Source organism: Eucalyptus grandis, chromosome 9, assembly GCF_016545825.1.
Source record: "Eucalyptus grandis isolate ANBG69807.140 chromosome 9, ASM1654582v1, whole genome shotgun sequence".
NCBI lineage: Eukaryota > Viridiplantae > Streptophyta > Magnoliopsida > Myrtales > Myrtaceae > Eucalyptus > Eucalyptus grandis.
Genome location: NC_052620.1, coordinates 28,023,966 through 28,041,961, shown reverse-complemented (window position 1 = coordinate 28,041,961; position 17,996 = coordinate 28,023,966). Strand labels below are relative to the sequence as shown.

Genomic DNA, 17,996 nt, shown 5'->3' with positions numbered 1-17,996 from the left:
CTCTCCCATTGGACGTAGGTTTCGATGACCAAACCACGTAAATCCGGTGTCCGATTTCCTTTCCTTCATTTCGACTATTTTATCCGATTCACTTGGTCCATATTCTGCGCGCGCAACATATATTTTTAGTGAGAGATCAATGTGAGGACAGAGAATCATGGGCTTATAAATAGAGAGTAAGCACCAATTCTTGCTAAACTAAAGCCACCAATCCAAGAGCATTTTTCAAAGTCCCCCACAATGCTTCTAATCCTTTCTTCTCTCCTCCTCCTCCTCCTCCTCGTGTTCATGCAAATTTGGAAAAGAAGTTCAAAGCTGAAGTATCTCCCACCAGGCCCCGAAAAGTTGCCTCTCATTGGAAATTTGCACCATATGATTGGCTCACTGCCCCACCATCGTTTGAGAGACCTAGCCAAAACATATGGATCCATTTTCCATCTTCAACTTGGTGAGATGTCGGTCGTAACTATTTCTAGTCCCGACTTAGCCAAGGAAGTTTTCAAGACCCACGAACTCGCCTTCGCTCAACGCCCATTATTCTCATATGTAGAGATGAGCATTCTCCCTAGCCCGACCTTTCTCCCATATGGAGAAGAATGGAGAAAGTTGCGTAAGTTTTTCGTCATGGAACTCTTAGGTGGCCAGCGTGTTCGATCTTTTAAATCAATTAGAGAAGAGGAAACCAGGAGTCTCATCAGCTACATACGTTCGTTGTCGGGATCGCCTTTCAATCTCAGCAAAAAGATGGATGCTTTCACAAACAGCATAGTCTCCAAGGCAGCTGTTGGCCATAAGAACAAACAAGAGGAATTCATTTCTGTGGTCCGAGAGATTCTAACGTTTACTGGAGGCTTTAGTGTGGCGGACGTTTTCCCTTCACTCAAATGTCTTGCCAACATAGTTGGGCTTTATTCGAAGTACAAGATGCTGCAAAAAAAGAACGATGAGATTCTTGATAGCATTCTCAATGACCATCAGACCGGAAGAGATCAGGCCTTAAGAAACAAGGAAAATACATTTGGAAGAGAAGACATACTCAATGCGCTTTTGGGACTTCGCACGACCAATGAGTTCGGCTTGAATCTGACAGACAGGGAGATCAAAGGCATTATTATGGTACGTGTGCTTTAAGCGTTGCTCTTCTTTAGTGAACTAATTAATGTTAGCTAGTCTTTCTAATATCTCCAGGATCAATGTTGATTTTGAATGGCACATCATTGTCGCAGGACTTGTTTGTGGCCGGGAGCATCACTACGTCAACGCTTCTCGAATGGGCAATGGCTGAGTTAATCCGAAATCCCAAAGTGATGGCCAGGGCACAAGCTGAGGTGAGAGGAGTCGTAAAAGGAAAGGGTCACGTAGAAGAATCAGACCTCAATAAACTCAACTACTTGAGAGCAATCATTAAAGAATCCTTTAGGCTGCACCCTCCTGGTCCATTAATTCCCAGAGAAGCGACTAAAGAATGTAAGATCGGTGGATACAAAATACCAGTGAATTCCAGAATCCTCATTAATGTAATGGCGATTGGAAGAGATCCAAATTATTGGGCAGATCCGGAGAAATTTGAACCAGAGAGGTTTCTTGAATCTCCAGTAGATTTTCTGGGGACAAATTTCGAGCTTCTTCCGTTTGGATCTGGTAGGCGGTCGTGTCCTGGCATTGCATTTGCCAATGCAAGCATTGAATTCATATTAGCGGCATTGCTATATCATTTTGATTGGCAATTGCCAGAGGGAGAAGCCAAGTGTTGGGAATTACTAATCCCCAAAATCGGATTCGACACTAAATCGAACCCCTAAATCAATGCGGAAGACGAAGCCCGGGAAAACACGCATCACCGATCGTAAAGCACACCACGGATTCGAGCGTACCTTGTTAGCCACAGATTAAACACCAATGCCGAAGAAGAGGAAGAAATTCTGGCCCCGATGATGTCAATTCGCCTTGAAAGGGAAACGGCGTCGCCTTGAGCGTTTTGGAAGAAAAGAGAGCGTTTTCCTTTTTCTTTTTCTTGGAGGGAGAGAGGGAGAGGAACGTACGTACGTTCTGATTTCCCAAGCAGTGTGTTCTCTCTCTCTCTCCTCCCTTTTATACCTTTCCCCATCCACGGGCCCTATTCCCGTGGGCCGGGCCTTTTGGGCCCAACTTGAGCGGATGGGCCCTAAGCCCATCTCATAAATCCATCATCTCCCACTCGCACATGGTGGTACAAAACCAACATGGGCGGACAGGCCCTACTCAGCCTCATTTGAGAAAAATCCATCATAGACTTTCTCTTAACATGGTGGGCCGAACAGAATTCTCTTTTCCTCTATTCAACATTCATACCGGTGAATAATCCGTGCGACCAGCATACTTTGAGAGCTCGTTGCCATACATCTGTTAGGAATATATAGCAGCTCATAATGGGCATCACACTCCGAGTAGATTTAGTATGCAGTACCCTAGATCGATCGATCACATTTATATCTCTCTTGATCTCTTTTAAACAATGATATATATATTGTATTCACAATTATGATTATCACAAAGACAGTCATAATTGGTTAACCGGTGAATACAAAACTACAATGTGATTCTCCAAAATCGATCTTCCTCTTTCCTTCAAACTCTCAATTTCAGTTCAGCTTGCTTTTCTAGAAATGCCCCATTAGATCGAATCAAAACCATGACCATTGGCAACATCCTAAGATAGCAAACACTAAATAGAAATCTTAAGAATAAGTAAGAGTCATGAGGGGACTAAGTAATTGAGGAACTCTCTTCCTCAAGAGTCTCACACGACATAAAAAGTTGAGATCAAACTTTTGCCACTCTTATTGGTCGTCTCATGCATACGTAGTATGAAATACGTATTACGGTATTAACTCCTTTCCCATGGAGCGTATGTCTACACTGTTCAATACCGTACAGATGATAGTTCAGACATACCCAATGTCTAACTTGAGTTCACGTATCTACTCATTCACAAAATTCATCAGAACTCACATCGGCATCATAGACGAGATAAAGTAAAATATGTGGGGTATTTTACTTTCGAACATAGTAAGTATCATGTCCTCATCTTAACACTCGTTAAGGCGACATACGTGTTTTAAGCTTGAGCTCTCAATTATCACCTAGATAATAAGCTTAAAAACAGTCTCATCTCTATTTATCACACAAGTAAATAGAGGCGATTACCCGTGTGAGTGGGCTAATCTCATCTCGTCCGACATAATTCTTCTAACTTAAAGTAATGCACTGAGCATTAAGATGCATAAAGATCAAACAAAGATTCATAGGCATTAATGATGAAAACACAAATTCATCAAATGTGAACTCTTAGGGAAATTACAATATTCAGTACATCATCCTCTACGCAATCCTAGAGATTTCACATGGCCACAAAACACATCTCTAGATATTGGCTTTGTCATAGGATCTGCTACCATTCCATGCGTAGTATGTACTCTAAGTTCACATCTTTTCGTGCAACCATATCCTTGACAAGATTCTACTTGGTATCTATATGTTCGGTCTTGCCATGATATTTTGGATATTTGGTGTACACTTTTGTTGCTTGGCTATCACAGTTAACCAACAATGAATCTGCAGCACTTCCAATAACACCTAAATGATCCAAAAAATCTCTTAAGCCAAACATCTTCTTATACTGCTGCTGATAATGCCACGAACTCAATTCCATCGTGGACAAGGCTATATACTTTTGTTTCTTACTGCTCCAACACATGGTGCCATTATTCGGTAAGTAAACAAACCTAGAGGTAGATTTCCTTTCATTTAAATCTCCTCCCCAATCAACATCAGAATAGCCTTAGAGTCGCAGATCCTTTCCATAATAACTCAACATATAATCAGCAGTCCACTTTAGATACCTCAGTATTCACTTAACGGCTTTCCAACGTGCTTGACCTGGATTGGATTAGTAACTACTCACCATTCCAACTACAAAACATATGTCAGGTCTTGTACACATCATAGCATACATAAAGCTTCCAACAGCACTAGCATAAGGAACATGTTTCATTTGTTCCTTCTCTTGTGGAGTCCTTGGACACAGTCTATGGCTCAATCCTTCACCTTTTGCAATAGGAGCGTCAATGGGTTTACAATCCCATATCATTCAATTCAAAATTTGGAAGACAACCAACTTTTGACAGTATTGACTAGCTCCATATTGCTTCCGGCAATTAGTATATCATCAATATATAATGATATGATCACAAATTGATCCTTGGATCTTTTGATATATACACAATGATCCTCATCTATCATTGTAAAGTCATATGCCATTATGGCATTATGAAAACGTATATATCATTATCTTAACGACTGCTCAAGGCCATATATCGACCCCCAAAGTCGACATACCTTTTTCTTCTTGGCCTTTTACTATGAAACCAACAGGTTGTTCCATATATATTTCATCCTCTAATTTTCCATTGAGGAAAGCAGTCTTTACATCCATTTGATGTAACTCAAGATCCATACTAAACACTATTGCAGAACTATGCGAATCAAGGCAAATCTTACTATAGGAGAAAAAATATCTTCATAATCAATTCCTTCCTATTGATTATACCCCTTCGCCACAAGGCGAGCCTTATGCCTTTCAATCGAGCCATCAGCCTTTCGCTTTATTTTGAGAACCCATTTGTTCCCAATGGCTTTGCGTCCTTTTGGAAGATCAACCAGTTCCCAGACTTGGTTTGATTTCATTGACTCCATTTCCTCTTCCATTGCATAAATCCATTTTTTTCCTTACTAGGGCAATTCAGAGCCTCATTAATATTTCTTGGCTCATCCTCATCTTGTGGAGCAACCATAAAAATTTCCCTTTCAATGTCAAAACATCGACGGGGAATATTTTGGCGACTTGTTCACCGTATGGGAGATTGTACACTTAGCACATCATTCCCCATCATGCTCCCACTTGGATTAGGTAATGATGATGTCGTCACATCAGGTGGTTGCAACTGAGAATGAGTTGAATTCAATTCATTACATCTCATATTACTCCCACTTGGATAAACACCACTAATATCATAATCTTAATCCAAGGTTTCAAATAGGAAGTAATCTTCCCTATTTCGCCCTTTTAGGAAATTCATCCACTAAGAATGTGACATCCTATGATTCAAATTCAGTTATTCTCCCACTTTCCTGCTCATCTACGAACACATACCCTTTTGAGTGTTCGGAGTATCTCATTAAAATACTCTACTTTTATATGGGACTCAATTTCCCAAACTTGTGAGAGGACATATGAGTATAGACAGCATAACCCCATGGCTTAAGTAAACTTAAGTCCGGTTTTCTACCTATCCATAACTCATATGGAGTGGAACTAACTGATTTGGAAGGCACCCGGTTAAGTATTTAGGCAGCAGTTAACAACGCATCACTCCATAAAAGTGATATGTAAGTTAGCATACGCCATCATGGACCTAACCATTTCTAGTAGGGTTATGTTTCTTCTCTCTGCAACACCATTTTGTTGAGGAGTATATGGAATAGACAACTGTCTTTCTATTCCTTTTTCATCACATAATTTTCTGAACTCATCAGATAAATATTCTCAACCTCGATCGGATTTAAATACCTTTATTTTCCTGTCTAATTGATTTTCTACCAGGTTCATAAACCTTCTAAAACAACTTATGCTTCAGATTTATGAGAAATCAAATAGACATATCCGAATCAAGTAGAATCATCTATAAAAGTGATGAAACAAACAGCCCATTGCCTTCCTTTCACATTCATTGAACCACAGACGTCCAAATGGATTAAATGCCGAGGAAATTCAGCTCTTTTACCTTTTCCAAATGGTCTCCTTGTCATTTTCCCTACTAGGCAATGCTCACATATGGACAAGTCAACTTTTTCAATATTGCCCAACAAGCCCTTTTTGGCTAGTCTTTTCATATGTTGTTGGCCCATATGACCAAGTCTAGCATGCCACTATATTCACATCATTATCATATAAAATAGAAGACGTGAAATAAGGGAATAACATATTGACATCACCACAGTCAACATTTAGTACAATAAAACCATTTAGAAAGTGACCACAACCATAGTAGTTTGTACCTAAATACAAATCTACACCTTTATTATGGAAGTTCATTCTAAAACCAAGCTTAACCAACAGCAAAACAGACACTTAAATTTCGACGAATCTCCAAAGCATATAGAACATCAAGATGCGTCCACCATGCATGTTCTATTGGTCGGTGTCAATTCCTTTACCTCAACTCTAGAGTTGTTTCCGATATGGATCCACTCAGTTCCAGTTGGTACTCGTCGGAATTCCACAAAGGATCCTCTATCCTTTGCTTCATGGTCTATCGCTCATGAATCTACATTCCACAAAGGATTGGATTCAGCCTATAATGCAGAACTTGACACATAAGCAAAGTTCTCAAATGTACAAGAGGTGTATAGCTTCTTTGGCTCACGACGTGATCGCGAGCATAGTGACCTCTTTTGTCACAATTGTAACATCACACCCTTGACATTTTCTTCATTTGAGGACGCTTTCCTCTCTCTTGTTGGTTAATTCTTGATTTCTTACAATAAGGACTTGATCCTTTGCATTCCCACATATTGAACGAATCAATACGCTTGCGCTTAGAGCTCAAAACCCTTTATGAGCTAGAACCAGATGTGCAAATATCTATTCTCAGCTCACATGCCGTTAAGCGGTCCTCTACCAGCTCAAGGTGGCGCACAGCATTCTCAAGATCTTCCATAACATGGTCAAGAGCTTCTAGTGCTTCTTGCTTTTCCAGCACATATTGAATCTTCATATTCAATATTTCACAATAGTTGCCATTCATATCAGCAATCACGCTCTTAATTGCTGAAACCATCAGTCTGAACACATCAGACATACATGCACGAATAATTAATACCTATCATTTATGCATCCCAATTTGCATAGACTCATCATATTAATAAATAATTTCAAGTAAGGCTTCAGAATCAAAAGGTCACTACGTTTCCAATCATCCTCCAAAAATCCTAACTTAAAACTATCATTAATATGATTGTCATATGCAAAATCAATTTTATGAAGTTACAAAAACTTCTATAACTACCCTGACTAACTACCCACAAAGACAATCAAAAAAGATAGAGAAAGCAAATATTATCTAACATCCAATAAAATAACAATGCTTTCACATGATACAACTAATATATCGGTTGCTACAATAACAACAATCAGGTAGTAATCATTACATAATCAATCAAAGAAATAAATAGGGAATGTCCCTTCTAATCTATCAGTCAAAACATCTGAGAAAACTGAAGGTACATTTGCCAACCATGGAAAAACTTTTGGAGAGCTCTCATGTCGCCACCAAGGCGCATTCACTGTGCCACGTAGCGCACAATCTAAGGGTTGAAGTTTTGGCCAACTCAATCCTATAGTACTCTCTTACAAAAGCTTCCACCAGCCTCCTATAACCCAGGGACCACGTTGACCTCCCATAGCCGATCTAACACTTTGCTTGCCATTCAGGTGGAAGAGTGTTCAACAAAGCGGCACCTTCTCAAAATCCGGCATAAGATAACCATTATTGATGATTTCTGTATCATCGATTGACCTTAACTATATGTGATACTAAATCACCATCAAGCCACCGAAAATCAGCTAACTCTTTCATCAGCCTTTTCAGTCTAGCTCTTCCTTCGTCCGTTCTCGGGATTGCAGGTATCCGTGCATTATGCATCATAGTTTCTGCAACAAATGCAGAACTAAAAATGGATCACTTATCATCCATAATTAATATCAAAGAAAATACATAATTTTCCAAAATTCATGCAACAAATGCAGAATTAAAATGGATGACCTACAACCCACACAGACATAATTGAAAAAGAAACAAATTTTTTTTTTTTTTTTTTTTTTTTTTCGAGTCAACGGTCGGTCAACGGTCAACGGTCAACAGGTCAACGGTCGGGTCAACGGGCGCGCGGGTCGGACCGGTCGCGACGGTCGAACCGGTCGGACCGGACGGGCCGGTCGGACCGCTCGCACGGACCGACCGCACGTGCCTCGCGCGTGCGGGGGATGACGTCACGCGACGTCATCGGCACGTGCGGCGCGTGCCTCGTCCGCAGTCGGAGTCGGGTCGCCGGTAGGTCGGGTCGCCGGCCGGTGACCGGCCGGCCAACCGTCGTCGGGCGCGCGTCATCAATGACGTCATCCCCGACGGTTATCGACCGTTGGTGACGTCACGATGACGTCGGCCCGGGTGACATCGGCACGCGTCGGTCCGCGGACCGGCGCGTGCCGTTCGCCCGGTCGCCGGCGCGCACGTGTCGGTTCGTCACCGGCGCGTGTGGCGCACGCGCCGGCGGCCCGGCGCTTCCGGCGCGTGGCGCCCACGCGCGGCTTCGGCCGCCGTGTGGGCGCGTGCGATGTCGTACGGCGGCGTGCGACATGTCGCCGGCCTCGTGTTGACGTCGCCTTTCACCCAGTGCCTTCAGAATTTAATTTCGACTTACGAAAACTCAGAAAAATGGCCGAACAACGCTCGGGTGTCGGGATTTCTCGCCCGGTTCCGTACGGCCGAAGGGATTTCGCGAAAAATCAATCAAAAACATCAGAATTGATCGGGAAAGACGTGAAACAGGGCTCTGATACCAATGTTGGGAATTACTAATCCCCAAAATCGGATTCGACACTAAATCGAACCCCTAAATCAATGCGGAAGACGAAGCTTGGGAAAACACGCATCACCGATCGTAAAGCACACCACGGATTCGAGCGTACCTTGTTAGCCACAGATTAAACACCAAACGCTGAAGAAGAGGAAGAAATTCTGATCCGATGATGTCAATTTGCCTTGAAAGGGAAACGGCGTCGCCTTGAGCGTTTGGAAGAAAAGAGAGCGTTTTTCTTTTCTTTTTCTTGGAGGGAGAGAGGGAGAGGAACGTACGTACGTTCTGATTTTCCCAAGCGGTGTGTTCTCTCTCTCTCTCCTCCCTTTTATACCTTTCCCCATCCACGGGCCCTATTCCCGTGGGCCGGGCCTTTTGGGCCCAACTTGAGCGGATGGGCCCTAAGCCCATCTCATAAATCCATCACCAAGGAAGAACTTGACATGACCGAAGCTTTTGCCGCAACAGTCACGAGGATGCACAATTTAAATGTGATTGCCTTTCCCTTTACCCCCATGGTCACAGCATGACAAGAATACGTTGTGTTAAAACAAGCTAGGTGCCAACGTAAACTTCATGTAAAGCCATGCGAATTTACTTCTGGTTATTTCTCCGTGTATCTGTTCATGCCGTGTTATAAATAAAACCGACTTTCAAATAATCTTTGGTGTCCACCTCTAAGTTGCTATCCCACTCTCAAATCTAAATCATGTCTAACTTAATGAAGTAGTCGAAGGGGTACAGGTGACGTTTGCATTTCGATTACAGCCATTATTTTCAGTACATTTCTCCGGGGAGATTGGCAATAATAACATAACAGGGAAGAATTGTCAAATATAATCTATATTTTGTTTCCAATAATTTACGTATCTGGGTTCTTTGAGCATCAAATCAATCCCCAGTGTATGCGTCAACCCATCCAAACCATTATGTTGAATACTCGTTTTCCTTGATTTCCGAGCTGATAATGATTTCGGACGTGTTTTGCAGACTTTTAGGATGTGTTTTGAAGACTTTTCCCTCTATTAATATTATTTCCTTAATTCTGTTTTTTGATTATTTTTTAAAGGGCAACCTTCCTATAAATAGTTACTTAAGATAATGTAAACCGCACTTAATTATTCAAATAAAACATTATCTTTTGGAATCCCTTTCTAAGCATTTCTTCTTAGTCAAACCTGTGAAGATGAAGATGAAGATGAAGATGAAGAAATGAATCAGGATACAGTGAAATCAGCAAAAGAAATACTTCGAATTACTCTATATCAATATGATTGTTGTACAAAGCTCCTGTGATCAATGACAGCTTTTGAATACAAAATTCTCTGTTTTACATCCCCTGTTTCTATCTCTCTATCACAGCACGTATCAGCTACACAACTGCAGAGCATCCATTGATGATTGCTCTCTAAGCTTTCTCTCTCTGTATGTTTCTCTATTCTCATCAAGGAAGAAGAAGACTACTTTAAAGAACGGAAAACTGAATACAGCTCATAAAAGAAAAACAGAATTCAACTAACTGTTTCTTCATTTGTTTTTCCCACTTTCAGCTGAATAACCGCACACGTGCTAGTTTAGATCTGTTATAACTTGGCGATCCATGTCAATCTTCATCTCAGGCTTCTTCTTCATTGATGTCAATCCAAGTTTGTCTTCACCACAAGTTCTCCACCGTTGATCACCAGCTCTTTGTTGCTTTTCTGTCATTTGTTTTTCCTCACGTGTTCTTTCTCTATCTGCTGAATTTATAGTAACTAATGATTGAGAGGACTCAGTTCCTTTATATTTAACATCCCCCCTCAAATTGGGAATGGGTGGAAAACCAAGTCCCAATTTGGTACGTAGTTGAAAATGTGAAAAACGTGAGAGAGACTTGGTGAAAATATCAGCAAGTTGAGAATTGCTTGGGATATATTGGACATGAAGGGATCCTGAGGAGACTTTTTCTCGAACGAAGTGGAAGTCCACTTCGATATGTTTTGTTCGAGCATGTAACACAAGATTGGCAGTGAGAGCAATGGCTAACTTATTATCACAGAACATATGTGTGGGATAAGTGAGAGCATATCCTATGTCTCGCAAGACAAAACTAATCCAGGTAAGTTCAGCAGAGGTTGAAGCAAGAGCACGATACTCAGCTTCTGTAGAAGATCTACTTACTGTGGTCTGCTTCTTGGCTACCCAAGAAATAAGGTTGGAGCCAATATAAGTACAGAAACCTGTAGTTGATCTTCGAGTTTCGAGACATCCAGCCCAGTCTGCATCTGAAAAACCATATAGATGTGGAGAGCTTTGAGAATGAATGAATATGCCAAGACTGATAGTGCCTTTGATATATCTCAGAACCCTTTTAAGTCTATAGAGGTCTGCAATAGTTGGTGTCTGTAATTTTTGACAGAGTAAATTGGTAGCATAGGTAATGTCAGGGCGTGTTAAAGTGAGATACTGAAGAGCACCAACCAGGCTGCGGTACTCAGTAGGATTGGATAAAGAAGCAGAATCATTTTGCAGAATGAGAGGTCTTAGTGGCAGAGGAGTGGAAATTGGTTTACATTCAGACATTTGAGCTCGAGGGAGAAGATCACTAGCATATTTGGTCTGACACGGGAATAAATGATTAGAATTTTGTTTGACTTTGATGCCAAGGAAGTAATGTAGTGGGCCAAGATCTTTCATGTGAAACTCGAGGGGCGAGAGAGTGAATCAAACCAGAGAGTAGTTGAAAGGAACTTCCAGTTAAGACAATGTCATCAACATATAACAGTAAAAGAATAGTATCTTGTTTATGATGATATATGAATAAAGATGGATCTGTGGAGCTGCAAAAGAATCCATATGCCAGTAAAAAATCACTGAACTTATCAAACCATGCTCGAGGAGCTTGTCGAAAACCATAAAGTGACTTTCTGAGTAAACATACATGAGAAGGTTTATGTGGATCTTGAAAGCCAGGAGGCTACTCCATGTAGACTGTTTCATTAAGTGTGCCATGTAAAAATGCATTCTTAACATCAAGTTGATGAATAGGCCACTGTCTCATTTTTGCTACAGATAGAACTATTCTAATGGTGGCATGCTTGATTACTGGACTAAAAGTCTCTGTGAAGTCAATTCCTTCTTCCTGATGAAAGCCTTTAGCAACTAAGCGAGCTTTCAATCTATCAAGGCTACCATCAGAGGCAAGTTTCGTTTTAAAGACCCACTTGTAGCCAATTACATTCATGTATTTAGTTCGAGGAGTTAAGTCCCAGGTTTTATTTTGATATAATGCATCCATTTCTTCTGTCATTGCTTTATGCCAACCTTCATGTGCCAATGCTGATTTAATTGACTTTGGTTCAAAAGGTACCTTATAGACAGCAAGACATGCATACCTGGGATTAGGCTTGATAATTCCAGATTTGGATCGAGTCTGCATTGGATGACTTGAAGTTGCTTCCTGTGTTGAGAGACTGGAAATGATCCCTTGTGATATATGAGAAGGGATAATTTGTTCAGATCCAATACTTGTATTATAGGGTATTGTTGTATCAATAGTAGACATGTGCTCATATTGTATAGGTGAAGATACTTCATCGTGTGGTGTTGTTGTAGAAATGACATACTCTTGTGTTATTGCTGGCTGTAGTGATTGATCAGTATAGGGTACAGCAATTTATGTTGAAGACTGTGAATTTATTGTTGTATTGTCTTCATTGAGCTGCAAATAGGCTGCACATGTCTGAGAAGAAGTAGAAGGTATAGTAGAAGCTGTTTTCTTGCTTGCTGACTCTGTTAATTGTACTTCTTCTGGCCATAACTGATATAATGTTGTGAGAGATGCATACTTTGTTAGGCACAGCTTAGTAAAAGGAAAAAACTTCTCATCAAACTTCACATGTCTACTGATATATACTCGACCTGTTGAGGGTACAAGACATCTGTAGCCTTTATGGTGTTCACTATAGCCAATGAACACACAGGTGAGAGATCTTGGATCAAACTTGTGCTGAGCATAGGGTCGTAAGCATGGATAGCAGGCACAACCAAATACCCTGAGGTGATCATAAGTTGGTTCTTGGTGATACAGCTTTCTGTAAGGTGATTGCATTTGCAATTTTGGTGTTGGAAGAAGATTGATGACATAGTTAGCTGTAATAAAAGCATCAACCCAATATTTCATAGGAACTTTGCCATGATATAACATGGCAAGACCTGATTCAACAATATGTCGATGTTTTCTCTCAGAGATGCCATTCTAAGCAGGTGTATAAGGGCAAGAGAGATTTTGTTTGATACCACAGTCTTGTAAGTGAGCTTGAAATCTATGGCTAATAAATTCTCCTCCACCATCACACTGAAAGATCTTGATTTTTGACTCAAATTGGTTCTCCACTTACTTTTGAAACAGAACAAAAATCTTATAAAAGTCTGACTTCAATTTCAATGGATATATCCAACTAAATCGAGAGAAGTTATCGACAAACAGAACATAGTATTTGAAATTCTGAAATGAAGTCACAGGTGATGGACCCCATATATCACAATGAATTTTCTGTAGGGGCATAGTTGTTATAGATTCAGATGATGGAAATGGTAAAGCTACAGCCTTAGCAACTTGACAACTACTACATACATTCAGCATTCTACTGCTACACTGAATGAGTTTTTGATTCTGCAAATACTTCAAGATATTCAAATTGGTGTGTACTAATCTTTGATGCCATGTGTCCTCTTCTATTGCTCTGTGTCTTTGGGCTAGAAAGGCTTGTGTTGTTTGTGAATTCACTTGATATAGTCCTTTAGTTTTCCTTCCGAGCAGCAAAGTTGTGTTGGTCCAGTTGTCCTTTATATATACACCAAATTTGTCAAAAACAAATGAGCAAGGATAATCATCTGTTAACTTGGATACTAACAGAAGATTTTTCTTTATATCAGGGACAATTAGGACATCATTTAGTGGCAACAAACTCTTTCTAGCATGTAGCAATGTATCGCCAGTACATGTAACAGACAGGTGTGATCCATCACCAATCATGACAGTATCATATCCAGTATATTTAGAAGAGTTATGAAGTATACCGGAATTAGCTGTGATATGTGCAGTGGCACCAATATCTAGATACCACTCGCTGCCTTTGGCATCTTCAAGATGTATAGCTGCCAGAGCTGTTGGTATCTCCTCAGCTTGATACGAGTTATCAAATCTATACCAGCAGTGTAAAGCATCATGACCCGGTTTCTTGCAGATTTGACACTCTAATTTTATGCTACTAGTTGCCTTCTCATCCTGCATACTCTTGGAAAGAGTTAGATTAGAAGGATAAGACTTCACTTCTTGATATCTCTGTGATGGGCCAGCATAGGGACGAAATCCTGAGGTGAAACCAGAATCAGAAGAATTTTGATAAGGTTTGGTTTTCTGATTCTCTTGCATATAGCTGGTATTGCTGGATCTATAACCTAAATTGTCTCCAGGGTATCTAAATCCTCGGCCCCTATTATTAAGAAAACGTCCCCTACCATAGCTACGGCCTCCTCTGTAATTACCTCTTTGAGCTACAAAACCTGAATTTTGAGATATGTACTCTCCATCAGTCGTTTCTTTAAACTGTGCTTGAGGGTGTCTTTGCCCAAAGTAAGCCATATTGGAGTTAAATTGGGTCCTGGAATAGTTTTGCATTCTTGACTCAAACCTCTCTAATTGTGCAATTACCTCATCATACTCAGGTTGAGGCTTTAGACAGTATATTGTTGTTTGGAAATTTTCATATTCAGCTCCTAGCCCTTCCAACACACCAAATAACTTGGTTATGTCGTCCACAGGTTTTCCTATAGCATTTAACTGATCACATATGTACTTGTATTCTCTAAGATAGACTGAAAGAGCCCTATCATGTTTTTGACAGGCTTGAATTTTTCCACTTAATTCGAATTCTCTAGTTGCTGATTTTTGTGTGAAGCGATTCAGAAGTGTCTGCCACACTTCATAAGATGTTTCTAAACCAATGATTAAGCTCAGTATATTCTCCGAGACAGCTCCACTTATCCATGAAGAAACCAGCTGATCAATTTTTGTCCAATCAATATAGTCTGGATTTACAGCTTCAGTCTCACATCCTTCAACTACATTTTGCAGCATTCGAGGAGGTGATGTAATATCACCATTAATAAAGCCAAAGAGTTCTTGGCTTTTCGAAACTGTGGATCTGAGCTTGCCACAAGAGGAAATTGTCTTTGGCAAGCTTAATTGTGACAAAGTTAGAGATATTCACATGTATAGGAAAGGGATACTTTGGTGCTCTTACTGCCATTGTTGTATTTTCTCAGCTTTGAAGAAGAAGATAGCAATCTGCTGCAACTTCAACTAACCCAATTACCGTGATATTGCAATCTGCTGCAACTTCAACTTCTTCTTTCTCGATCTAATGAATAGCTACTGAATGGATCCCTCTGGCAGATATGATCGCCTGCTAGATGAAAACCTTCTGAGAAATCCAAGATTGAATGCGCAGCAGCAAGATGATTTCTTCAGGATACTATGCTCTGATACCATGTGAAGATGAAGATGAAGATGAAGATGAAGAAATGAATCAGGATACAGCGAAATCAGCAAAAGAAATACTTCGAATTACTCTATATCAATATGATTGTTGTACAAAGCTCCTGTGATCAATGACAGCTTTTGAATACAAAATCCTTTGTTTTACATCCCCTGTTTCTATCTCTCTATCACAGCACGTATCAGCTACACAACTGCAGAGCATCCATTGATGATTGCTCTCTAAGCTTTCTCTCTCTGTATGTTTCTCTATTCTCATCAAGGAAGAAGAAGACTACTTTAAAGAACGGAAAACTGAATACAGCTCATAAAAGAAAAACAGAATTCAACTAACTGTTTATTCATTTGTTTTTCCCACTTTCAGCTGAATAACCGCACACGTGCTAGTTTAGATCTGTTATAACTTGGCGATCCATGTCAATCTTCATCTCAGGCTTCTTCTTCATTGATGTCAATCCAAGTTTGTCTTCACCACGAGTTCTCCACCGTTGATCACCAGCTCTTTGTTGCTTTTCTGTCATTTGTTTTTCCTCACGTGTTCTTTCTCTATCTGCTGAATTTATAGTAACTAATAATTGAGAGGACTCAGTTCCTTTATATTTAACAAAACCATCACACTGGATTATTATCGGAGAGATTCAGGTTTACACTCTGGAGGTGGCCCCAAGAGAAGAGAACAAAAATTTGATATTTCAAACTCTTTTTAAGTCTTGAACAGATTGCTCACGAGCAACCCGGTGGGATTATCTACCCAGTGCTGTTATTAAAGAAAGGCTCGATCGTCTCAAGACTACTCAATTTAGCAAGACCCTCAACTTTGACTTTGACATTCGCCCCAATATCGAGTGCGAGTAGTTGATAGTCTTTTTGTTTTCATCGATTCAACGGTCCAGATTTTAGACGGGACTGGCCTTGGAAAACAGCCTATTGGACCTCAGAATTTTCCCTTCAAATTTACTGTCACCTACTTAAATTTACCATGCGTGGATTAAATTCCCATTTTTGGCGCACGGAATTTTAAATATCTGCCTTAGTCAGAATTCTCTTTAGTTTGTCCAACCACGCCTTTGAACATGGAGAATTATTAGCTTATATTAACTCGAGTTATTCTGCTGATGTGAGGATTGAGTTCAATTTTGCTGAGACCATTTTTAAATTCGATGTTGGTATGCATCTGATTTGAAATAGTTTAATTTTAACGTTCTTCTTTGGACATATATGATGAATATTCAATTATTCTTTTTGGAGAAAATAACATAAATGGTTCATGAATTTTGCCCTAACATGTAATATAGTCCCTAGGCTTTTAATATGTTTTAACATAATTCCTGAACTATTTGTAAATGTTAAATGTAGTAATTCAATTTGCTCAAATGACAACTTAGACGTTATTTGATTATGTGAATTATTATATGTTAAGTTGGATTTGTGCATTTGTTTCATGAAAAAACCCAAGATTTGAAAAATATTTTCCAAGAATAATCAATCAATTCTATCACTTACAAAAGTGACAATGAAAAATATTTCCATCACCTGTTAAAGTGCTGAAAAGTTGGGCATCAAATTCTTTCTTATAGTATTAAAAAAAAAAAAAAAAAGACTGAGTGCATCAATAGAATTCTACCCTTGAGATAGGTTGTGTGTCAATCTCAGCTGCTTAGTTCAAATTGAGTGTATCAATTGAATAATGATAAAACCCGCGTACAAAGGGTAATATACAATTGTCAATACGTGTGAAATGTTCTTACAAAATAATAAATTTTATGACTTTCATCACCATCCAATTGAAAGATTCATAAGTGACGTATCGCATTATATAATTGTTCCAAATGAATGAGCTTGCGAGTTTACGATGAAGAAAAAAGGAATCGCAGATGATGTAACTTTTGCAAATTTGCAAACAACAAAAGATTGAGCATGGGTTTTTCAACATTGACTAAATATGTAAAATCAGTAACGGAAAGTTGAATTTTAGGAAACCAAAACCCCAATAAAAAAGAGAAATCAATCTTGTGTTCAAACCAACCAAAGTGTAAGCCCATATCATCGTTTTAATCATCATCATATCATCTATCTTAGATTATTCAAAGATAGAGACACGCTTATACTCACGTGCAAACTCTAAGGTTTAGACTAGAACGCCCTTTATCTATCATTTGAAAAGTGTCATTTTCACGAGAGAAAAAGACAGCACCTCCTTTCTCTATTGCTGAAAATATGCTAAGGCAATTGGGTTCCAGCAGCAAAGCATACTTCAAATGAAAATATGCGGATGCAACCGGGTTGTTAGTTAACATTCTTTTAAATGTGGTCGGGAACTATACATCTCTTCTAAATATAATACAAACATAGATTTAACTAAACAGGTTTTCAAATTAACAGCAACAGCTCATAGATATATACCGTCTATCTCTATTCAGCTATTAGTTATGATGTCATTACGTTAATTGATCTTAATCGCTTAAATCGGATCGAATGTAAAGGTAAGAACCGTCGATGATGATACATGTAAGCTCACCCCATCTCAACCATTAAATCACGCATCCCTCGTGAGATCCATGCTATTCAATGGCCTAGGAGGAATGAACTCGATCAAATGCTTTGAGTGTACAAAAGAACTTTTTTCACCTAACAAGCCACATGGCACTTTTAAGCCATTAAACATGTTAAGAAGATCTGGGTGCGGAACAATGTAACGGTGATTTGGCATGTTTGTAAATTCAACGTGAATTTTGTTTAAGGTTTGGAGTTGTTGCCAACAACTGAGCATCGGTTCAGA

General features: G+C 39.6%; 1 protein-coding gene across 1 annotated transcript; it reads left to right on the top strand.

Annotated features, from left to right (window-relative positions):
- The first annotated feature begins 453 nt into the window (after nucleotides 1–453).
- Nucleotides 454–1,764, top strand: LOC104420602 (premnaspirodiene oxygenase). Its single transcript, XM_039302504.1, has 3 exons — nucleotides 454–1,116; nucleotides 1,227–1,595; nucleotides 1,735–1,764. Exons 1-3 carry the CDS (start codon nucleotides 454–456, stop codon nucleotides 1,762–1,764), a joined length of 1,062 nt encoding a protein of 353 aa, XP_039158438.1.
- The last annotated feature ends 16,232 nt before the right edge of the window (nucleotides 1,765–17,996 follow it).

Excerpts from the sequence above, each read along its gene's own strand:
- LOC104420602 (XM_039302504.1), top strand. The coding sequence starts at position 454 with ATGTCGGTCGTAACTATTTCTAGTCCCGACTTAGCCAAGGAAGTTTTC. Across the intron at positions 1,117-1,226 it reads AGATCAAAGGCATTATTATG|GACTTGTTTGTGGCCGGGAG; the intron begins GTACGTGTGCTT and ends TCATTGTCGCAG. Across the intron at positions 1,596-1,734 it reads AGAGGTTTCTTGAATCTCCA|AGGGAGAAGCCAAGTGTTGG; the intron begins GTAGATTTTCTG and ends GGCAATTGCCAG.